Below are 17,246 nucleotides of genomic sequence, written 5' to 3'. Positions count from 1 at the left end.
CTCAAATCAAGGTGAGGTCAGTGCAATGTGGAGCACCCCGGACAACTATGTGGAGGTGCACCTGAATAGGATGCAGTCTATAGACGGGTATTAGTTTTCATTTTTGACGATGGCTCTTGGTTTAAGTTTTCTTTATGAAACTGATGCTTGTCACGCATACCTGTGCCTGTACTTGTCACACCAGATCCAGTAATGCTGAAACCTGATTTCAGTGGCTGCGAACGGTAGATTATCAAACATGTGATGCTAATTATTATTCCAGGAACACTTGTTTTATCCGGCATCACAAGGTAGGTGGGCATTGTCAGATAGCCAGGGTTATTGGAAAACCATAGGAAACTCTCGGAGAACCTTTACAAATATGGAGCTCATAACGCCACTGTGAACAGCGCCTTAGTAGTGGTTTAAGTAAGATGTGGATATAAAGATCCAGCGTTGTCACCTTGTGTGGAAGGTTTGGCGTCATCTGTTCATGCTTCCCCGATCACGTGCAATCTCTGCCATGTAGAAGAATATGGTATTTGGGAGCCAACTACGGATCATGAATCATATTGTACGTTTTTTAACTATCTGGGGGGAGGGTTCTGGTGAAAATGTTGGAATGATAAATGGCTAATTCAGTATGTGGACTATATGCCTCGGTAAATACAGCAGACGTGTATACGGTATAGTCTGAATTCTGTGACCTGTAAATACCCGTCTGGCTGACCAAACTCCGTGTTTTCTTTTCACAGTTGGCCTTGTACAGAGTTTGACTTGAACTGCATTCGATTGGTTGTTTACCAGGACTGTGAAAGAAGGGGCAGACATGTCTTGTTTGACTCCAGAGCAGTCCGTGAAATAAAGGATGAACACGCACAGGTGAGCAACAGTCCTTGCATTTGATGTCTAGTCATGGGGCAAAAGTAGTCCTTCTGCAGGTTACTAGAGTACTGGGCACACATGGCACCTCTGGCAGCATTATTCTCCTTGATATTAATATCAGTCAGTGATGGTGCACACGCTGGCGATGCCATGTGCATGGCGTCATTATTCTATGCCAGGCATGCTCAACCTGCGGCCCTTCAGCTGTTGTAAAACTACAACTCCCACAATGCCCTGCTGTAGGCTGATAGCTGTAGACTGTTCGGGCATGCTGGGAGTTGTAGTTTTGCAACAGCTGGAGGACCGCTGGTTGAGCAGGCCTGCTCTATGCTATTAAAATGACCATTGGCGCACCACTCCACCATTCACTTCAGTGGAGCTGTGCTGCAATACCAGACATGACCTGTGGACAGGTGTGGTGCTGTTTTTGGAAGAAGGCAGCCATGTCTTTCTACTCCTGGTCAACCCCTTTCAGCTCTCATTTGACTGCCAGATGATAGAACCCCGTGATTAGAACCCCGTAAACGTACCCTCAAAGGGTTAGTATGAATGTATCGGATGGTGCTGAATATCTAAGTGTCAGACATTTAATGTGATTTGACGTTGGTGAATTAATGGGGTATTCCAGTTGTTTGACGTTATCCCATATCCATAGGGGCCCCATACCCCCAGGAATGAACAGAGCATCCGGTCTTGCATGCAGTACAGCACTGGGCTATCTCTGGAACGCCCATAGAAATGAATGGAGCGGCTGCACACATGGCCAGCTGGCCGCCCCATTCATTTTAGGAGGACTGCAGAAGGTAGGGGCCTCTGTTCTCGGTTTTTGTTGGGGGTCCCAGGTGGTAGCACCCCCCACTGAGCTAATGGGTATCCCATATTCTGTGGATAGGGGATAACTTCAAACAACTGGAATACCCCTTTAATGACTTGTGAGCCATGAAAACTGCATACAGCTCGAGGTATATTCACAGACGAGTAGTTTCTGAATTTGGCTTGTGGACAGTCATGCGTCTGCTGCAGAAATGACTCCAGTCAGACGTATAGAACAGTTATTCAGTTGTAGAAATTGCTGCAGGAATTATTTTGTGTGTGAATGCAGCCCTAGTCTTTGAATTCGCTTCTCTGATTCTGTTGTAAGTTCTCCCTTTTGAAGCCATGGTTGGTCCTGAATTGGGGACTTCAGCACAAATAATTCCATGTACCTTTTACCCCCCAAAAAAATGCTATCCTGAATGTCTGCATTCCCATCAGAAGTCTGCGAATGGGAAGGGCACGCTGCGACTACCTCTCCGCTCTTACCATGTACAGAAGGCTAGAGGGAAGGAATTTAGTGTGCGATCTGGGGGGGGGGGGGACTCAGTTCAGTCGCAGACTCCCAGATGTTAGCCCCCACTTTTTACATTGTATATTGCCATTAGGTCATGAAGGTCTGGGATATCCCCTTTAAAAATACTTTACAGAGATTAGACTACACCTTCAATGTCCTTTCCACATTGCATCATGCTGCTGTGACCTTCAGCTATATATTTGCCTCTGTGCCTATAGTTTGCAGCCTTGAACAGGGCAATGATTTTTGCATAATAGATATTGTAGACCATGCTCCTCCATGGGGGGGGGGGGTTCCCAACAATATTCCATCTAATACTTTAATGTCAAGATGTCACCAAAAACCTCAAATAGTCCTTTATCCCCACTTTTCTCATGTAAATCTGCCAAATGCATTAGTATATTCTGTAGCTTCCAGATGGAGATCCGATTGCTATCTAAGAGATACGGCACTTTTTGCCGTCTTTCCCAACCCGTCCGGCCGTGCAGGAGACCTCAACACAGCCCCTTTCCTAAAGTAGTGGGTGACCAAATGTCTAGCTATGCAGCATAAAATACAGTGACCCCTGTTTTTTGTCTTATGGATGTCAGACCCCCCCCCACGGAAGACCATATTAAAGTGTATGCTAGCAATATGTCCTAACAGTCAGTGATGGGAATACCCCTGCAAGACTTGGCGCAGTGTAACCCATGACTAAAATCCACGGGACAATGGAAATTTTTATTTTTCCTATTTATTTATTTTAGCACTGAACATTGATCAAGCATGTTGTTATTTTATGTTTATTTATTTTATAATTTTTGTATTTTATTTTTTATTTTCTTTAACTGTTGCTTTTTGGATGCCTTTTGGCGGTACTGCATTAGGGCTCAGTTATATTCAATGTGTATGTGACAACTGGGCAGTCCCTGTTCATACACCCTGTTGGGACAAATGGGCTTCATAGAGGGATGTGTCTTGCTCTGGACCCCTTCTATTACCCGGAGCATAGATGATGTGGCGTCTTTTCAGTTAAATGAGCGCCACCTATTAATACAGTCCTGCTTGGTGAAGATGTGTGGCCATGGAAGGTTGCAGCAGCTGCAATGGCGATGTCCATCCTATTAGCTGTCCCGTTGAGACATCCCCTCCCGCAGCTATGCCTATGGTAAGGCTGGGGGTATTCTGAACTCTAGTTCCTGCCTGATCTGAAAATTGGGATAATGCTCTGTCCCACCCACATGCTTTATACTGCTGTTATTAATGTTCTGTATGAATGCCCTATGAGTCTTTGCATGCTGGGAGTTGTAGTTTTGCAACAGCTGGAGAGCTGCAGTTTGCCCATCCCTACCCTATGTAATTAAAAGCCCAGCAGAAAATCCTCAATGAGCAGATTTCCATTGCAGTGAGGCAGAATGATCAAAAAACTAAATTCCGCGGCGCGAGCCTCTGAGTAGGATAATGAATTCTGTATTCGTTAATGGTTCTGTGATGTTTTTGATTTTCTCATTCATGGTGGATGTATTTTCCTTGGTAATGTCATAGCTGACAGTGTTCAGTTCCTCACCCCTCACATTCTGCTGTGTGACCTAGCGCCTAAGTGATTAATGCGGGTGTGTGCACCGTGCCCGAGAGCATCACATGATCGCCTGAACTGCTGCCAAATGGCCTCTCCTGCAATGTCTGGCTGATCATCTGCCTGTGAGCACAAATAGGTCAGGCCGTTTAATAGTAATGCCTCGCTGTCACTGACTTTCCTCCACAATGACAAGGGCCTGTTAGAAGCTGTGGCAGTTACAGTGAGAGCCGCAGCAGAAAGGACGCACCCCATGGGCTGCCAGGCTGAGGATAATCTAGCAGAGCAGTGAATGTGGAGATCTGGTTCTAGCTTTGTTAGAGATTGTCATGGACTGTATGATGTCTGATATTCATGTTTTACATTAATCATGGGACAACTCTTTTTATTAAAAGACAGTCAGACTACCTGGTGAGATTTCATGTATATGTGACCATGGTCTGTGGTTGTCTCAATGTCCCCCTTCCAATCTATGACCAGTCGGATACTAAGACCTCCACCAGAAGATGTGCACACAGGCGATATTGTATGTGGGCTGCAGGTTCACAGGGTCAGTATAGCAGATGGAGGGGTTCGTCTTTGCCCTATCAATTGACACCTCTTCTTCGCTATTCTGTGCAGCTAATGAAGGGGGGGGGGGGGGGGTAAATAAATGTGTACAGGAAATTTCTTAAAATATGCTTCCAAATAAGTTTATGCCTGTGCTGATGTAGCTCTATAAAGTGGTTAAGACTGGGGGGAAAAAAGGGATTTTTTTTAAAACAGCGCCCCACTTCTCTATAGGCCGTATCTGGTATTGCAGCTCAGTTTAGACACAGCCGATGGAACAGAGCGGCTCTGCTTCTGATCACTTCTGTCTATAAATGACCAGCCCATGGTGTCCTCCATCTGTCGTTCCGGCAGCAGATGTACAGTGTTATGTGACTGTTTGCAGATGGATATCAGAAGTGGGTTAATGTATTTTGCGCAGAGAGGACGCGTTTAATGGTTTTGTTTTTCCCTGCCCCTGCATTGTGTCGGGCACATGACTGCTGCATGTACATTCTAATAGCCTGGTGATGGTCACATTACAGATTGGCTCAACCAGATAGCCCGGCGCGTGTGTGTACAAGGTAACCTTCTACCAAATCCGCAGAGCAATGTAAACTGTCGCTGTGCCTCGTGATTCTTCAAAGAATTGTCCACATCCAGGTTTCACATTTTTATGTTAAAGCTTGAATTAAATTCTCACCTTCAGTTGTAAGACATTTAATAAGTGGTCAGACACATGACGCGCCCCTCACATTGATGGAAAAGCTGTGGAAACCTAACATATTGGTAACTGAAAATGCCCAGGCAAATAAATGCATATCCCCTTGGCTAAGGCCTCCCAGCAATTTAAAGGGGATTTCCAGGACCGGCTGCATTGATCATATGGAGTAGTCCATAACCTCATCTCTGCTGCTATGGAGTCGAGGACCACTGGGGTAGCGTCAGTGGAACGGCAGGCATACTGGTACCGTACAGTGCTGCAGATTTGCCGCACAAAAATCCATGGAGGCAAATCTGCAACTGATCGGTCACTTGTGAACGTATGCTAAGTGTTCCTTTAAGGATCCATTCACACAACCGTATCCGTTTTTGTAGACCGTAAGACATGGATACCGGCCGTGTGCGTTCTGCATTTTGCTGATCCTGCCCTATCATAGTAATGCCTATTCTTGTCTGCAATATGGACAGGTATAGGACATCTAATTTGCGGGGACGCAGAACAGACCTGTAGACAGCACATTGAAATGAAGGGGTCTGCATCCGATCCGCATGATTGTGGAAAGAAAATACAGTTGTGTGAATGGGCCCTAATGGGAAGCCCTGTTAAGTACAGTACTGCTGCCACTGAGCGGAGAGTGCTCCTTAGTGTAAAGGTACTTACCCCCGAGTCGTCTCAGCACGCAGCCGGGGGCCAGGAGTGCACAGCAGAGACTGTCTTATAACACAGGGTAGAGAAGTAGTGATTGACTGCTGGTGGGCAACCACTGGGACCCCCAGCGATCCTGAGAACAGGGGTCCTCAAGTGCTGCTAAACTGCCACTTGAGAATGTAGAGGTGCGTCTTCTACTCCATTCACGTCTATGGGGCTGACAAGTACAGTGCTCGCTGCAGTTTTATAGAAGAGAATGCGGACCACCGCTCTATTCTTATAGGGCAGTTCAGCAGCACTTGTGGACCCCCATTCTCATGATTTCTGGTGGTCCCCGCAATTATCTGCTCTCCACAGGATAGGGCATGTGTTATTAGTGGCACAACCCCTTTAAAGATCCTACTTGAATGAAGTGTTTCTGGAGATAAAATGAGGATTATGTGGGGGGGGGGGGGGGGGGGGTTTATGGACTGTCTGACAGTAATCCCATTGTAAAGAAGTGGCTCCTTACAGGAAGCAATAGTTTAAATCTAAGACGACTTTTGGTTTTGAACTATTGACATTCGTACGGGTGGTGGTTTTAGCCCTACAGGTTGTTATAGCAGGTGCTTGATAATTTAGTGTAGAATACTTAATACTGTAAGGGGTGGGGGGGCTGACTGAGGGGGCACTACAGGAAGGGATCCCATATGCTGAAATACAACTATTACATTGTATAATAAAAATGACTTCATCTCGAAACCTAGAGATCCGGAGAAGAGGCTCCAGCCAGATCAAAACCCTGTCAGACCAGCAGCAGTGGGACATGTACCATCTCCTCCCGAAATGCAGCATCAGGATGTGCCCAGCCTGCCAGGGAGCAGCTGCCAAAGTACCAGGTGTGAACCAGTTTTGATGCTTATAAGTAAACTTGCTTACATCTTTGTGTGAATCTGTGACTGTCACATGTTCTGCCACCATGCCCTGTGCCCCGGTTATTGGAGATCAGCAGATTATGTCTCAAATGTAGCTTTTTACCTAAACAGAGAATACAACTTCAGATAAGCAAAAAGCAGAACAAGATAAGTAAAGGCTAATTCCGATTATACAATGGTAGACTTAAAGGGATTCTGTCACCTAGTTTTCGGTTATAGAGCTGCAGACATGCACGGCTAGATCGCCGCTAGCATGTCCGCAATATACCGGTCCTATAGGGCTGTGTGCTTTTTATTTTGTTTAAAAAATGATTTTAGAGATATGTAAATGAGCCTGGTATGTGTCCAAAGGGCTGTACGAACCTTCCTGGTGCCCAGCCGCGCCCCCTGTGAAGGAGCCCAGCACCGCCTGCGTCCTCCGAATCTCCTCCTTTCGACACAGTTAGTTTGCCGTAATCTCTCGATGCTCGAGCTTGCGCATGCGCAGTTCCTTCCTTACAAGAATCATTTACATATCTCTAAAATCATTTTTTAAACAAAATAAAAAGCACACAGGGCTATGGGACCGGTATATTGCGGACATGCTAGCGGCGATCTAGCCGTGCATGTCTGCATCTCTATAACCCAAAACGAGGTGACAGAATCCCTTTAATGTAGCTTAAAATGGCTAAATATAAAAAGTGGACTTTTCTTTGAAGCATGCTATATATGCAAAGTGTGTTCTAGGCAGATGTGTGGAAACATGCTGCAAAGTAAGAATGCTGTAAAAGTGTTTAATAGTTTATTATCAATCAACAAAATGCAAAGTGAATGAACAGAAGGGAAATCTAAATCAAATCAATATTTAGTGTGACCAGCCTTTGCCTTCAAATCAGCAGCAATTCTTCTAGGTACACTTGTACACAGGTTTTGAAGGCACTAGGAGGAACATCTTGGAGGACTACTCAGATCTTCTGTGGATGTAGGCTTGCTCGATCCTTCTGTCTCCTCATGTAATCCCAGACAGACTCTATGATGTTGAGATCAAGGCCATATCACTTCCACGACTCCAGCATTGACTTTGTTTTGAGGTCGTTCTACTGCAGCAGAATAAATTCGGAGCCATTTAGACGCCTCCCTGGTGTTCCTTCACTTTGCATTTTGTTAGGCTAGTTTCACACTCGCGTTTCCCATTTCGGCAGGCTGTTTCGGCAGTTTGCCAGAGATTACCTGAAACCCACAGGCCCCATTCTCTATAATAGAGACTGGCGGAGAGCTGGATGCAATCTGGCAAATATGTCGAGAATTGGCCCGACGTAAACCGCCGTGTGCAGAGGTCTTCATCTGGCTGATTCTCTGCATGTTTGTCGGGTTGCGGCTGGATCCCCATTATAATGAATGGGGCCAGGCAGCGATGTGGTAGTTTCCGGCAATGCCGGATGCAGAGAGATCTGGCAGGATGCTCCCTGCTGGAACAGCCTGCCAGATCTAAAAACTGCAGAGTGAAACAGGCGCTAATTGAGAAATAAATATTAACGCTTTTGAAAGCATTCTTACTTCACAGCATTTTATCTGCCTAACACTTCTGCACAGCACTATATATTTTTCTGAAAATTCCAGTTTAAAGGGTCAGAGTTTTAGTAAAACTTAAAGGAGTTGTCCGGGTTCAGAGCTGAACCCGGACATATCCCCATTTTCATCCAGGCAGCCCCCCTGACTCGGTTCATGCTCCGATACTCTCCTTTGCCCTGCGCTAAATTGCGCAGGGCAAAGGCATTTTCTGGCGTTTTAGTGACTAACCGGGCTCTCCATAGGGCTGCTAGGTGGAGGCTTCCCCCCAGCAGTGAGCCCGGGGATGTCTGCTGCACTGATGGAGCTCTGAACCCGGACAACCCTTTTAACAAAAGTCAATGACCCTTTAAGGATATGGTCACATGGGGTATAGGTGGTGTTTGCATATTTGTGGTAGCTTTATCTCTTTCTTTTTATTTTTTATTTTTTTATTTCATAGTTATTTTACATAAAACCACTGAATAAAGCTCCTTCAAGGGGTTGTTCCACCATAACAACTTATCCACAAGGTAGAGGTTATGTATCCAATCAATGGGGGGGATGGGGGGGGGGGGGTGGCGGCGACTGCTTGGACCCCCACCAATCACTTGTTTGAGGTGCTGGAGTGAATCAGCAGTCATGTATGCTTCTGCCGCTCCATTCAACTCTATGGGACTAGAGTTGAATGGATTGGCGGCTGCTCCGTGGACTCCGGCATTTCATTCTTGTGTTTTTTTTGCAGGGGGTTCTAATGGTCAGATCCTCCTGTGGATGGGGGATGCGTTCCTTTGGTGGTACAACCCCTGTGACAGCCTCAGTAATTTAGATGGAGTTTTTCTGATTGATTTAGAGGATTGCCCCCGGATATCACTTTTTTTTTGCTTTATTTGTTACACTATTCTACCCAGGTTAAGAAATCTGAGGTCAACCAAATAAAATGGGAACTGTCATTTATCCTTTGTAAATGTCATGTATAATCTGTTACCTCCAAATGTGTCCGTGGAGAAGTCAAACATTAGTGTGAGCAGAGCCTTTGACGATGGCCTGGAATACACTGACTAGTAAATACCGTGTCCAGGTCTCATGATAGTCTGAGTCACTGCACAAACCTCCAACACCCATTCTGATCTTCTGATCCTACATGCGAGGGAACACCCAAGGTACAATAATCCACGCGGTGAAGCATTCCTCTAGATACAATGACTCGATCCTTACACTGAAACACGTGTGTATTGCTCAGTTTTAATGACTTGTTTGTGTTTCTACCGAAATGCAAAATGACTTAGTCAGGTTTTTCCTATCTTTCAAGCAGTTATGACAAACAGAAATCCACCATTTTGATTCCCCGACACACACACTTTACAGCATTTACCGTACAGGATACATGTTTATTTTTCATAGTATGGACGTTTAGGACATGCAAATGATCTTTTATATTTTTTATTGCTTGTTTGTACTATGAGTAAAGTGGGTGTTTTTTATTTATTTTTTTATACTTCTTTTAAGTCCCCCTCTAGGGCACTTGAACATGCAATTATTAGATTGCTTGTTCCATAGCCTGCAGTGAATTACCATTGTATCCTTTAGAAGGCTCAACACTACCACAACGAACAGCTCCTCCGATCTCGGCGCTCCTGGGGAAAGGCCTCTCCGTTGCCGTGGTCACAATTGACCACAGCATCTAAGGGGTTTAATGTCAGTGATCGGCGTTCTCTTCAATTACAGAGATTAGCAGCGAGTGTCTGCTGTCTAAAACCGTAGAAACCCGGTGGCATGTTCTATAACTAGAACATGTAGCCATATGAGAGAAATGATTCTTTATGGGTGTTGTCTATGACTATTATATTTTTTTTACAGTACACCAAGCCAGCCTCGGACGTGAACATGCTGGGGGAGATGATGTTTGGTTCTGTGGCAATGAGTTACAAAGGTTCCACCTTAAAGATTCACCTAATCCGGTACGTTTTCAAGGAATATCCTGCATTAAATTGGAGTGCTCTACATATCTGCATGATAGAACGTGCATCTCCTTCCATTTCTCTGATTCTTCTAGCTTGTCTGTGCTATTCCAGGAAAATGTAATTGCGTACGTATTGCTGCAAGGTATTAAAGAAGGAGGGAGGTTAGCATCACAAGGATTCGCATCTGAAGCTGGAGTACAGTCAGTGAGTCAATGAGGAAGTCATTAGCAAATATTTTGTTGCTCTTGTTTCCAGGGCACCACAACTACCACTCCCATCAGGAAAGTAATACTGGAAATGTAGGTTATGTGGTGCTGGGGTTGTGACGGAAAAAGGTACAGCCCCATAATATAGACGTAATCTACTAACTAGGAATATGGGAATGAAACTTGTTATATAAGACATGAGCACGGACTACTGGAATGCAGATAGGTTACTTGGAAGAATGTCATCATTGTGTACTGGTGTATAGTGGTTATCATCTGTCCAATCTCTTGGTCTCCTCCGAGGCAAGTGGTGGTCCAGACATGTGTATTTATAGGGAGTCTGTGCATATGGCGGTCAGCCAAACACGGATATGTCCTGCTACTGCCAAGTTATTGTTACCAAAATGAAGTGTAAAAATTGTCTAAAATTGCTCGCCTTTTTGATGCAATTTGCAGTGGAATTCAGGCTCTAGTACCATAAAATCACTCCTGGCCAGTAAATGTTTTCTATGACTTTATACTTTTGTGTCACCCAGTGAGAGAGTATATTGTATGGTAATGCAATCTAAAGTCAGTTTTTAGATTGTTCTGCCCTGTTGTAAGAACTGTTTAGGCAGCCTGTTCACCAGCACAGCCAAACAGCAGCAGATTTAGATGGTTTTCTTTCCGTGCAGCGCACTTGGTATGGAGACATACTGATTGATTTTGCCTTCCTTTCAGGTGTCCTCCTCAGCTTATGGTTAGTAAAGTCTTTTCGGCTACAGTCGGAGGTTTCAGCGGCAGCACCAGCACGTAAGAATATCTTGTTTCACCTCCTCTTCATGAAATCTGCAATGTCTGCATTTGTGATCGATCTATCATGCCCAATATGAAATGGGCGTTAAGCGGGATGCCCAGGACCGGGAAAACATAGCTGCTTTCATCCAGAACCAGCACCACCCCTGTCCACAGGTTATGTGCAGTATTGCCGTTCTTCCCCTATTGACTCCAATGGAACTGAACTGTGATACCAGACACAACCCATGGACAGGTGTGCGGACGTTTTTGGAAGAAAGCAGCTATGGTTTTTCTAATCCTGGACAACCCCTTTAACTTTTCTAATCATATTAACAATATGACTGTACCTCCAGTCATATGAAACGTGTTTCATCGGTGGCAGTCCATTGTAATGTAAATCTCTATAGCTTCTCCTGAACATGACTTGTGGCACCACAATGCTCTGTAATGTGCTGGAGCCTCTTCATTATAGCTGGTGGGGATCTGGACACTAGTACCTACCATCAGTAAGAGCTTCTAACAGATCTAAGATATTCCAGCTTACTGTAACTAGAGGCAGACCATGTTAGGCTATGGAAAAAACCTACAAAATGATGAACAATCCAAATGTATTATCTGAACGTTCATGGATGAACATCCTCTCAGGATCATGCTGGACCCAGTTGTAAAATGGTGATGTTATTGTCATACGTCCAGAATGTAGGCATGAATCCTTCTTATCGTTGGAAGAATTAGCTGAACCTATGGAGTCATTTTGAAGATTTGTATATTTTTTTAAAAATAAAATCTGAGGATGGCCTCGGTGAGCCAGGACTTCCTGCGATACGAAGATGGAGGGGGCATAGGCGCTGTTCCGTGTTCTGTGCCATCTTCAGACTTCTGAGGTCATGCAACTTCAATGGGATGCATTGTATGCAAATTAGATCTTCTACATATAACTCCTCATGGATGTTTCTATGTTTGTCTTGCAATAACTTTATATCATGTTGTAAAAGGTATTTTACTTGGCTACATGGTGGTCTGGTGTTTACTGTCCTAAACCTCTCACATGATAAATTTTTATTGACCTTCTTCTTTTTCTGTTGCTGAAGTTTACAGGATAGCATGGAGAACATCAGTCATGAGGGCACAGGAGCCAGGCTTGGTGTGAGCCACACTGGACAAGGGTTATCCCAGAATGGATCCAATTTAGGTATGTCCCGGTTATTGCCATGAGTCTGACTGCTGGTGCCCCTGGTGATGTCGGCTCTCGTACACACACGCGCGCACACAGTGAGGTCTATATGGACGGACAACCTCTTTAATACCATTTGAATTGAGATACATTAATATAACCCACTTGCCTTTACTTCCCATCATTTCGTTTTTGTGTTCTCCTGTTTTATAGTGTGTGGCTTACTTTTATTTTTATTTTTTTTCATTTTGCTTCCACTTCCTGTTTTAGGTATTTTACAGATGTGTGGCAGCAAACTGCTGCCTGCCATGTTTGAAGCACGCCCCCTCCGGCTCATCCGGAGTGCCTCTTTCTTTGCAGGTTTGTGTGGAATGCAAAATACCACGAAAGCCACACAAAAGCCCTGTGTGATTGTATGATTTAGAGAATCAATGGTCCAGCTCCTAATTACACCGGGTCCATGTTCTTATCATTGATTTAGGCTACAATTACACATGCAGCTGTAGTTTGAGATGCAGGTCGGAGAATCCACTTCTGGCTTTAGGGAAAAAAAACTGCTATAAAAAGTGCATGTGTAGTTCTTATACCGCGTCCACCTACTAGTTCAAGAAACACATTGGGGAGCATTTATCAAAAGGTTAACACCACTATGGTGGCGCTAAAAAGTTGCAAGACTCCTTATTTGTAACTTTTCAGCTTCTCGCCACCTTAGAAAAGTGAGGTGGGGCCTATCACTGCGGCCAGATTTACTATAACTTGCGCACCTTTCTGGCATAAGTTTTACAGCTCAAAGGCTGGAGTAGAATTGAGTTTCTGGTGCAGAGAGGAGACTAATTTATTAAGCGGTATCTGCCTGTTAATAAATTGGGCGCATCTTACTGCAGCATACAGGGAATCGGGACTAGCGTATGGGAATGCCAGTCTTGCTAAATGTCCCCCCATTAATGGTATGATAACATGAACCCTTGTAATTCTGAAATGATTTCCGGTTTCTGTATTTTACTGCAAACGCCCTTTTGGTAATTCTAAAACAGAAGTTTATCAGCTTGGGTTTTCTCTACTTATTGCATGTATTGGCTAATTTTCTCTTCCATCTTGAGATCTGGTAATAGAGGCACAAAATTGTATTATTCTTGTGATAAAGTGCGGTCTACTTGGCTCTTATTCTGTCATCCCTATGTATATAATATCACACCTGTATGTCAGATTAATAGTTGCTTTTCTGGGAGAGGAGAGTATTAAGATTGGTGTTAAAGTGGTTATCGTTATGAGATGAGTCGACCGTCCTTTCTCACAAAGTGTGTTGATCTGTCATGGACTTGTATGTAATTTTCTTTCTTAAATTGCATGAGGATTGGTGGAGGTACTAACCTTGATAACTGACCTTTTACTTGCCACTGATAGGCCTACGCTCTAATCTTCTATTTTCCTGTGGTGCCTGTAGTGAATGTCTGTTCTGAGTCCACTTCTCATGAAATGTGTGCTCTGTTATCCAGCCCACAGCACACCGGTGGATATGCCAAGCAGGGGGCAGAATGAAGACAAGGATAGCGGCATTGCTCGATCAGGTACCCACTTTAGATAAAAATTGAGTCATTGTGCATTAAAATGCTGGTCTCTTCCTCACCTCAAGACGTTACCCACCCATAGTGTTTAGAGTATCTTTTCTTTTACTAAAGGATTGTCTGCCCAGTAAAGGAAAGTACCACCGCGCCCATTCAATCACTCAACAGTTCTCTGCCAGTTGTTTCCTGGTCCCTCAGAACATGAGAATGTGACTGCTTAGCTAATAGCTGGCCAAAGTGGAGACCCACCTCAGCTACCAGTTGGCTGACTGGTCACACTTCCTGTGTCAAGAGGAACCAGATAGAAAGCCCATTAAGCATCGAAACAGAAGTGGTCAGATTCACACGTCCGTACCCGGCCGGCCCACCCCATAGAATTGCGGACAAGAATAGGACATGTTCTATTTTTTTTCCAGAGCCGCGGACCGGAAGATCGGGGGCGCGCTCCTGAAATGCGGATAGCACATTGTGTGCTGTCCGCATCCATTCCTGCTCCATAGATAGTAAAGGGGTCCGTTCTACGGATGTGTGAATGGACCCCATCAGTGAGATATTACTTCTGGTGGATGGAGCAGGGGCTGGTCATATTTTGTTATGGTCAATACCAGAAAACTGGCTCTCCAGCTGGCATCGATTCCATTTCTAGTGCACAGATGTGCCACGTCTGGGGATAGATTAAGGCTGGCATGTAAAACTCTGGTCTTAATAAATGTCCCCTATTATTATGATCAGTAGACCAACTGCTGGTCAACTCCACCAAATATTTATCACAGACCTAGAGGTTTCTCTAAAGCCTCTAACACATTTATTCTCATGCCCTAGGTATATCAGGATGCTCTAGTTTACACTATACCTGTATTTTTCATTTTATATGTACTTGTATCCAAATAAGCAGTGTTTTCTATGAGCACGTTTGTGTGTGAAGATGTAAACACCAAGGTATGATTTGTATGAGTAAGTTCCTATAGTTTGACAAAACTTGAACGACCTGTGGACGTCTCTTCATATGTTTGGTTACATGTTTTTTTTTTGTTTTTTGCAGCATCTTTGAGCAGCCTTCTGATAACCCCTCTCCCTTCGCCAAGTACCTCATTCTCAAGTAACTGTGCTAGCAGCTATCAGCGCCGTTGGCTGAGGAGTCAAACTACCAGTTTAGAGAATGGTGTTGTGCCACGATGGTGAGGACTCTCCCCCCCCCCCTTTATTCCTGTTTGTATATTTGTAATTTTGACTGTTAAAGGGTTAAGTATGGTACATTTTGCAGCTTCAGTAGAAACAGTTGTTTTAAAAGAATATTCCCATCTCAGACATTGGTGGCATATCCATATCAGATAGGTGTAGGTCCCACCTCTGTGACTCTGTTCTCTCTCAAGAATGGGCCCCCTCCCTCTAAATTGAAGGTAGAACAGCTGTTAGAGCAGGTCTTAAAATAGCCATTGGCTCAGCTCTTTCCGGCAGTCCTATAGTGGTGAATAGAGAGGTGGCCATGAATGCGCGGTGTGATGTCCATGCACTTCTATGGGACTGTATTCTGAACTCCCATACCAATGAATGGAGCATGCCACTCATGCAGGGCCACCTTTCCATTCACCACTATAAGATTGCCGTAAATGGCCGAGCTAGTGCTCGGCTATTTTCGAAAACACCATAAAGATGAATTGTGGGTGATTTCCCCCCCCCCCCCCCCCCATGCACAGTGGGCTCTCCTTCCCTTCGGAGGCTCCGTTCTGGAGATAGGAGCGGGTCCCAGAGGTAGGATCTACACCTGCTTTAATGCTTATTATAATGCAAGGTGGCTGGGATGATCCTATCCTGTATAGTCTCTAACTAGCATATATTTACAGGACCACAGAAGAGACCTTTAGTATGGCTGATGAAAGCTATACTTCCAACCCAGCAACGATTGGTCGAAAGAAGATTGCAATTAGTGTCATCTTCTCCTTGTCTGAAGAGGAGGAAGCGCAACGGAACTTCCAAGATTTCTTTTTCTCACATTTCCCTTTGTTTGAGTCTCACATGAATAAGCTGAAATCTGCAATCGAGAAGGTAACGTGACCATTTTAAAACTTTAAATGTTTAGGCTATAGGCATTTTTGTAATTTGTAATAAGACCTTAAAGGTATTCACAGGATACGGCATAAATGTTAGGCCTCTTTTTCTACAAGGAACCTGTCCATTTTCACAGGCTGCATAAATGATATGTCCACCTGGTTATGGGCTCCAAGGTCAGCTTTAGCTTCTACTGGGCCTTAATGGCCCTGGTTTATTAGAGGCTAATTATTGTGTCAAAGCTTGAGCTTCTGGTACTCTACTGGGCCAGTTTGACCCTGCTCTCACAGAAATTTATGGAGTGAGCCATGCACATGCGAAGCCACCTCCATTCATTATCCATCAAGATGTGGCAACATGCAGAACAAGGGTCAGGTGATGCCCTTTTGGAGTTAGCTTTAGGAGATGGGACCTAAAGCTATCAAACATTTGTGGCATATCCCGCAAATATGCCATGCATTTCTAAGATGAGAATGGCCATCTGGACAACCCTTGAGCTGCTACTAACATCATATTTCAGGAGGGAGAACACTGCAAGACAATGGTGGACCACTCATTTCCGTGGATGTTGTTTAAAACTGCAGTACTGACCCTAGATGAAACTCCTACACAGCAGTGATCATTTGGGTCTTCATGTTGATGTGACTTTGCACAAGAAACATGGCTTCTTGAATTCTCAACATGAGCAAGACACCTGACAACACAGAACTGAACCGAAATGCTCTAACAAATATTCAATTTAGAGGAAACTGCTCTTTAGGAAGTATGGCACAAACCAGTAGAAGTATACGTTGGAACAGAATACAATCATTATGCCAAGTCGTTTAAATTAAGTTTTGTAATTCACGTAAACCCTACGAAATTTTCTTTTCTTTACTAGTTGGGAAATGGATGTAGGTACAGTGGTCCCAAAACATACAATGGCCTCACAATAAAATATGTTTAGAATACATTGATCTTTCCTGCGCCATCAACATGACCATTTCTCTGGTAGAACACCCACTTTGAATGTCTAGTAGCTCCTCTCTACAGTACAGGGCAGTACTATATGTTCTGTACTGGTCTTTACCTGTGCAACGATGAGTGGAACCTAAGAACCAGATGAAGTGGGCTTCATGTCATTTTTCTGGGATGTGTGTTTAGGCCCCAGAACCCCAGAAGAAGCCCCCTTCCTCACCATAGTAAGTGATTTTACAACTCCAAATGTCTGTTCCTGTTTATCTATCTTGGCTATCTGCTTATTTGTCTTAAATGGGTATTCTGGTTGTGAGAAAGTATCCCCTCTACACAAAATATTAGATCGGTGGGAGTCCTCCTACCGCTGAGGCCCCTCCTGAAATGAATGTAGTGGCCGGTCAGACATGTACTTTGACGCGCCATTAATTTCTGTGGGAGATCTGGGAAGTGCTGTACTCTGCTCT

The 17,246-nt window shown here is 44.3% G+C and overlaps 1 protein-coding gene across 3 annotated transcripts in view; it reads left to right on the top strand.

Moving 5' to 3' along the window:
- FNIP2 (folliculin interacting protein 2) overlaps positions 1-17,246 on the top strand; it is a 57,496-nt gene that overhangs the window by 19,643 nt on the left and 20,607 nt on the right. For 2 of the 3 annotated variants that reach the window (XM_044300036.1, XM_044300022.1), the window contains exons 2-10: positions 735-861; positions 6,396-6,527; positions 9,951-10,051; positions 10,981-11,052; positions 12,129-12,229; positions 12,482-12,571; positions 13,708-13,779; positions 14,819-14,954; positions 15,621-15,822. In XM_044300036.1, the coding sequence (XP_044155971.1) occupies positions 735-861; positions 6,396-6,527; positions 9,951-10,051; positions 10,981-11,052; positions 12,129-12,229; positions 12,482-12,571; positions 13,708-13,779; positions 14,819-14,954; positions 15,621-15,822 (1,033 nt within the window). The remainder of the gene's footprint in view (positions 1-734; positions 862-6,395; positions 6,528-9,950; positions 10,052-10,980; positions 11,053-12,128; positions 12,230-12,481; positions 12,572-13,707; positions 13,780-14,818; positions 14,955-15,620; positions 15,823-17,246) is intronic. The other variant, XM_044300028.1, reaches the window with a different exon arrangement.

This window comes from Bufo gargarizans, chromosome 1, assembly GCF_014858855.1.
Source record: "Bufo gargarizans isolate SCDJY-AF-19 chromosome 1, ASM1485885v1, whole genome shotgun sequence".
NCBI classification, from domain to species: Eukaryota; Metazoa; Chordata; class Amphibia; order Anura; family Bufonidae; genus Bufo; species Bufo gargarizans.
This window is presented reverse-complemented; position numbering and strand designations above follow the sequence as displayed.